Below are 7,358 nucleotides of genomic sequence, written 5' to 3'. Positions count from 1 at the left end.
TCATCTCGACCGTACAAGTTGCAAGTGCTATTCGCTGATCTGGAAATGGACAACGCAATAAATCTAATGTGGAAAAAAGTAAATTTTAGACAATAATAAAAAGAGATATCAGTGATTAAATTTTTCAGATTAATTGCGAGGACTTTGCTTAACAACAAACAGGAATTTGTCATTTTTTTACTTGTCAATCTAAATCATATCTTAGACATTTTGTGTACAGCTTTTATGTAGATATATATAGATAACTATTTAATATAGATAAATGCCTTCTCTCTGTTTTCTTTCTGTTTCTTTTTTTCTTATGAATCAATAGACAGTACAAAAAACAGTCAATCAATTATCAAACTGTCGATACTATTCAGTATCGCTGCAAATTATTAAAAAACAGGTATGTGTGATTTTCTACGCGGATATGAGTACAATATCCTATCATATTCTCGATGAAACTTGTTATCGCCATTGCCCTGATGGACAAATATTATCTCGTTAAATGCCCGCTCGCGAGATCGATGCCGATGTACCTTTTATCCGTAATCGTTATTGGCAAATAATATAATAACTACGCAGTAAACGCGACTAACATATAGTCTTCATTCGGGCGATACAGTATAAACATTGTTAAGCGTTGTATAATTAAATTTTCCGTGAAATTTGGTTTTGATTACAATAACAAGTGATCAGAAATATTATTTCATGATATTATTATTCGTTAAGAGTAAAACTCGTACTTTAAATTCGCGTGTGCACATGTGATTATGCGTGTATGTGTGTGCGTGTTTGTTTTAAGTATATATAACGTTTATCTTATTATCTTACATATGTATTAATAACGCAAGGTGAAAGATACTCGAATAGACAACACCGTGCTCTCTTATCCATTTGAAAAGCGACTTTAAGAATTTGACTTAAGAGATTTATGTTAAATCATGATTTCTTATCGCTTTCTGTTTGCTGTATTTTTATTAATTATTCTCATCGTTCTAAATTTCGCACTCGCATATGATAATGTCAACATAAATAAAAACGAAAATTTGAATGACATTTCCGCACGATATCGACTGCCAAGGGAAATTATTCCAGTATTATATGATTTATCGATTTACACTAATCCCAATGAAGCGGATTACGATGGTCACGTACGAATTATCCTGCAAGTACTGGAAAAAACAGACTTTATTATTCTGCATACAGATGCATTAATCATACAATCAAATACATCTTTATCGGATAAATCAGGTCGATTGATTCCGATTCTACATTACGTTTACGATGAAGAAACGCAGATGCTTACGATGAAACTCGAGCGTATACTGGAACCTGCAAAATACACAATAGAATTATCCTTTAAAGGATACATCGCAAACGATGTTTTCGGTTTTTACGCAAGTTTATACGAAGTTGAAGGAAAACTTAGGTACTATTTAAATTCTAAAAACTCTCTTATATACACATGTACATATTTAAGAGAATCGCTATAAATACGGTAATCGAAGCAGTATCTATGCAATTAAAAGTCTATAAAACGATTGAATAATAAATTAAACATATCAATTATCACAGAAATCACATTAACATTTTCTTAATTATATACAGATATTCATGTAATTATTAATACATATTCTGTGTGTTATACAAGTCAACAGTTACAGTATAAGTCTTCAGAAATGTTTATAATTTATCACATTTGTTTTTACATATATTTTTCCTATTATCGTTATTATATACTTTTTTATAATTTATATATTATATTTTTTTATATCATATATATACTTTATATTTATATATATTTACCACCAATAAAAAGAACAATTATATTCCCAGAAAAATCTACGTTTGCAATGATAAAAATAAATTCTATAACAATTATTGCATTTGATTCGAAATATATTACTAAATATATATTCTTTAGACGAATTGGTGTAACTCAATTTTCACCCACGTATGCACGTCGTGCATTTCCATGTATGGACGAACCACATTTAAAGGCGGAATTCCAAATTCGAATTGGTCACCATAAAGATCAAAATGCGACGAGCAATACTCCAGTGGAATCTATACAAATAAAGTTGGTATATGATTTTCTAATTTATATAAATATTAAAAGAAAAATATACATATAAAAGCTTACACAGAGAAGTTACATCTCGTCGATACTTACAGAAATGATACTTACTATATAACCACATTCCGCCGCACACCGCAAATTTCCACATACTTAGTAGGATGGACAGTGCATAACTTTATCCCGGAGCGATCAAGAATTTCGGAGACTTTCAAGATGTGGACGAGAGATTCCATGAAGTTTCGCGGATCGATGGCCTTGAATCGCGGCCAGAGAGTCTTCTCGGCACTGCAGACGTGGCTATCGGTGAAGAGCCCGCTCGAGAAGATGGATCAATTCGCAATACCGGATTTTAATTTTAACGCGATGGAGAATTGGGGCCTCATCACTTACCGAGAATCCGTAGTATTGCACGAGAGTGGAATCACGCCGACGAGAATAGTGTTGAATGGATTGACAACGATGGCTCATGAGTACGCGCACACCTGGTTCGGAAATTTGGTGACACCCAAATTCTGGGACGTCGTCTGGCTGAAGGAGGGTTTCGCTACGTATTTCCAATACTTCGGTGTATCCATGGCGGAACCGGATCTGAAAATGATGAATAAGTTTACGGTAGATTGTCTTCAACCGACGCTACTCGCGGATTCCGATGATCATACACGTACACTGAACGGACGAGAGGTCGGAAACCGTAGCAGCATTATGGCTACTTTGGATTTTGTTTCTTATAAAAAAGGCTTGTATAAATTATAACAATTAATCATTTTTCTTTTTATTTCTATAAATTCTGAAATTCTGAGTTCACATTAAAAATGTTTCCATTAAGATGTATTGGAATAATTTTTATACGAAACATTTATGAAACAGAAAATTGTAGAATACGACATAAATTGACCATGAATAAGACATGAGCTGAAACAGAGAACTATATTTTAAAAACGCTCTGTATATTCAATATATTCACTTGATTCTTGTTACAAGTCCTGCGTCATTTGTTTCTTGCACAACCTGTTGATCATATCGCTATGTAACAAATTCGCAAAAGCAGATAAAGATATCTGCTAATCATGTGATAATTCTTTCTCACTAGAAATCACATTTAAATCGTATTTGTAGAAAATTGATTATTGGCAAAATTAATCTGTAATATATATTTTTAATATCGCACATCATGTATTCTCATTTATGCACGTTATTAATTTCGTATGAATAATCATTTTGATTATCTTTCTACATCTCATAATTTTGATTAAAATAGCGATGATGCGCGAAATTACAGAAGAATATATATTTTAAAGTAATTATACTAAAAAGTCAAATCGACATATGCAAAATTGTTTTGTTCTTTTTTTCTTATAATTAAATAATAAAATGTGAAAGATTTAGTTTTTAAAGTTTACATTTTTTATATTTTATTGTAAATTTTTCATTCTTTTTATTGGAAAAATATTTAATAATATATTACATTTATTTTATATATATATATATATATATATATATATATATATATTAATTAATATATAAAATATAAATATTAATATTACGCTGTCTTATTTGCAGGTGCATCCGTAATTCGTATGACCAATTATATCATCGGAAATACAGCATTTCAGTTAGGTCTGCAGAATTATTTGCGCGAGATGTAAGTCTATGTGCATAAAATGTTTCTAGAGTCCACCTATAATTTTTTATTTAATACGAAATCATGAATGTACATTATTATTGTCAAAATCTAATTTGTTGAAACTGGTAATTGGTATTTTGCTTTTTTTTCGGTCAATTAATACTACTCTACAAAGATATTCATTTCTACTTACTAGGTCATATCAAGCAACACGTCCATCCGATTTGTATCGACATTTACAAACTGCATCAAATAAATCGGCTCAACTATCCAAGCATCTGCTCGTAGAAGATATCATAGAATCCTGGACAAATCAGCCAGGATATCCCTTAGTAACCATTACGCGAAACTACATCACGAAAACTCTTTTCGCCTCGCAAGAACGTTTTCATCTGAATCGCCATGCAACGCAAATAGACAAATCTGGTTGGTGGATACCGTTAACTTTTGTAATTGAAGAATCGAATTCCACGTTTGATCAAATCAATATAGCAGAATGGTTGAAGCCGCAGGTCAAGAGCGTGATAATTGGTTCCTTCGAACCAAATTCATGGGTGATTTTCAACGTTCAGCAAATTGGGTATTACAGAGTCAATTATGATGAAAAAAACTGGAAGATGATTATCGATTATCTGAGGTCAAAGAATTTTAAGAAAATACACGTAATAAATAGGGCTGCACTTCTAGATGATGCCTTTAATCTAGCTAGAGCCGGTTATGTGAATTACTCCATTCCGTTTGATATTGCGACGTATCTTATTCATGAAACCGAGTACGAACCATGGGTTGCTGCGATAAATAACTTCAATTTTCTGAATCGTATTCTCGCTAGCTCGCCGCGAGTACAACAACTTTTTCAGGTAAGCGATTATTTTTTTAAACAATGAATCAACAATAAATCTTTATTTAATTTAATAATTTGATATAATTTGTAGAACTATGCAAATCGCATACTTAAATCTGTATACCGTTTACTGAGCTTTATTGAAAGTCCCGCAGACAGTTTGACAATAAAAATACACCGCGAATTAATCTTATCGGCTGCATGCTCGGTCAACAACATCCACTGTCTAAAGAAATCAAGAACTTTATTCGATTCTTGGATTTCTAAGTCAGAGAAAAGGTATGTTCAATTATGACAGTTCTAAAATATACGTATGTGTGTTCACATTGTTTTGCAGTAATACAGTTATTTTTTCATAAGACAAGTAATAGATTTAAATATTCCAAATACTCGAGCATACGTATAGAAATAGCACAATTTTTTTAAATTGTTATATATCTTATCTTCTTTTTACTCTACAGTAGATATTCTTGTAAAGTATGCTGCTTCTTAAAAAATAATTAATTAATTAACATAATTTTTTTTTATAATAATATATTCATCGCATACGATACAGAATAGTTCTTTTAAATTATTATAAAGTCTTTTTAATTATTATATCTTATTTTTTTGGCATTATATGTATAATAATAAACGTTCTTATCCACTTCCGTTCTCCGAAAAAAATAATTGATTAATTAACATTATCTCTTTATAATGATATATATACATATTATATATTTCACACATATACGCAGAGTATCGGCAAATCTCAAGAGTTTCGTGTATTGTGTGGGCATTCGTACAGGTGATGATAATGATTGGCTCACAGTTTGGAATCGGTTCCTTCGCACTGATTTACATACAGAACAAGAACTCTTGCTACATGCACTTGGATGTACTAAAAATTCACAATTAATCGAGAAGTGGGTTCTAAAAATCGGATTATGTAAATAAACATAATTGAACATCAGCTTCTAAATTTGTTAATTTTCAGATATCTTAATATGTCCATAACTTATGAATTCAATATCCGCAAACAATATAGGATGATGATAATTAACGCAGTTTTGGATGGCAATCCTGAAAATGTAAATTATGTTATCGATTTCATTCAGAATAATTTGCATGCAGTTCTAAAACTGTACGTAAAATTTATGTTTTTATTTTCTTTATTATACATATAAATTTATTTGATCAGAGTCGATAAAAGTCAATATTATTGTTTATTATATTATTATTTATTGAAATGACAAATATTCAATTGCGCATTTGTAATAAAAAATATTTTTATAAAAAAATATTAAACTTGTTTAAAATCTTTTATTTTATATATTTGTTAATTAATTATAATCCAAAAGAGAAAAAGAGAAAAAGCAGTAATCATATATCTTTTTTTTATTTCTTTAATATTAATTTTAATCTAATGCTTAAATCAATCTGGTACTATTTTCTCTTTATTTTTTTTTACAGAAGAGGAATAGATTTCTTAAATAAAATGTTTACTGCTATAGGAAATAAAATTATAACAGAAGTCCAATTAAACAAGGTATTGCTATTATATATATCATTTAATATAATTAATTTAGTATATCTATCATATTTTATATTATTTGAACAATGTACTAATCAAATTTACTGCACCTTATCAATAAAATCGATATAACATTAAAATATAATATTTATAACATTACAGTTTTGCTCTTTTATTGACAAAAATATCAAAAACCTAGAATCAGCATTGAATTCAGCAAGAAAAGCCATAGCTGTTTCTGAAGCGTCTATAACATGGATTAATGAATTTTTACCTGCAATTGAAGAAGCATTATTATTTAATTAATTATTAAAAAATATATTACAGGAATATAATATACTAATATATAATATATGAATATATTTAAACACGTTGTATTTGTAATTAAATCTAAATAAATGTACGCAGAGGTACAAAAAAAAGCCTCATGAGATTATACTTAAAAATGTAAAATTGCATTTTGTATTAATGTTATAACACAAGTTTTCAAAAATATCAAGTTTACAAAATGTTATAAGAAATGAAAAAATTTTAATATAATCACAAAGAAATTTTTTATTACGAAATATATTACTGTGAAAGTTACTTATCAAGAGATAATGTATGATAATATTTCGTGCGCCAAATATATATAATTAAAATAATAATATAATAAATTTGTATTAATGTTTAAATATACTTATATTAGATCTTAATAAAGAAATTATCTTAAATCTTTTCTTTAAAAGAAAATCAAAAAAAAAAAATAAAAATAATTTTTATAAAAAGAGGACATAGTATTTTTTCAATAATTTTATTGAGCATATGAGTATTTGTAATCTTTAAGTGATATAAGAAAACATTATTGAATATTGTTTAAGCTTTAATCTTTTCGATATCAATTATCTGTGCATGAAACGAAAAATGTTATTCTTAGATTGATCACTCAAATATCAACAGAATTATCAAGAAAATTATATCTAACAAATTATCAAGATTGCTAATTGTTTCATTTTCTCATTTTTTAACTAAATCCTTTTATAAAATTGATAAATATTATATATGTGTATATATCTTTCCTCATTATTTTACATGTAATAGTTTTATTATCTTTGATAGTATATTAACTTATATTATATTAATTTATGTTGTTTGTATTATTTGCGCATTTCTTGCAATATATTTTATGATTTGATTGTATGTGTCTGTACTTGTGCGTGGAGACTTCAGACAAAAATATAATAAAACTTTTTTATATAATACAATATTAGAATAGATTATATACATTCTTACCTATATGTTATATAATACTGTAAAAGATATATATATATAT

General features: G+C 28.3%; 1 protein-coding gene across 1 annotated transcript; it reads left to right on the top strand.

Moving 5' to 3' along the window:
• The first annotated feature begins 468 nt into the window (after positions 1-468).
• LOC126859404 (aminopeptidase N-like) lies at positions 469-6,682 on the top strand. Its single transcript, XM_050610684.1, has 10 exons — positions 469-1,414; positions 1,910-2,065; positions 2,161-2,801; positions 3,626-3,707; positions 3,886-4,549; positions 4,625-4,812; positions 5,271-5,438; positions 5,510-5,656; positions 5,986-6,061; positions 6,209-6,682. Exons 1-10 carry the CDS (start codon positions 927-929, stop codon positions 6,350-6,352), a joined length of 2,754 nt encoding a protein of 917 aa, XP_050466641.1. The 5' UTR covers positions 469-926; the 3' UTR covers positions 6,353-6,682.
• Positions 6,683-7,358: the final 676 nt, after the last annotated feature.

The sequence above is a fragment of the Cataglyphis hispanica genome, chromosome 3 (assembly GCF_021464435.1).
Source record: "Cataglyphis hispanica isolate Lineage 1 chromosome 3, ULB_Chis1_1.0, whole genome shotgun sequence".
NCBI classification, from domain to species: Eukaryota; Metazoa; Arthropoda; class Insecta; order Hymenoptera; family Formicidae; genus Cataglyphis; species Cataglyphis hispanica.
This window is presented reverse-complemented; position numbering and strand designations above follow the sequence as displayed.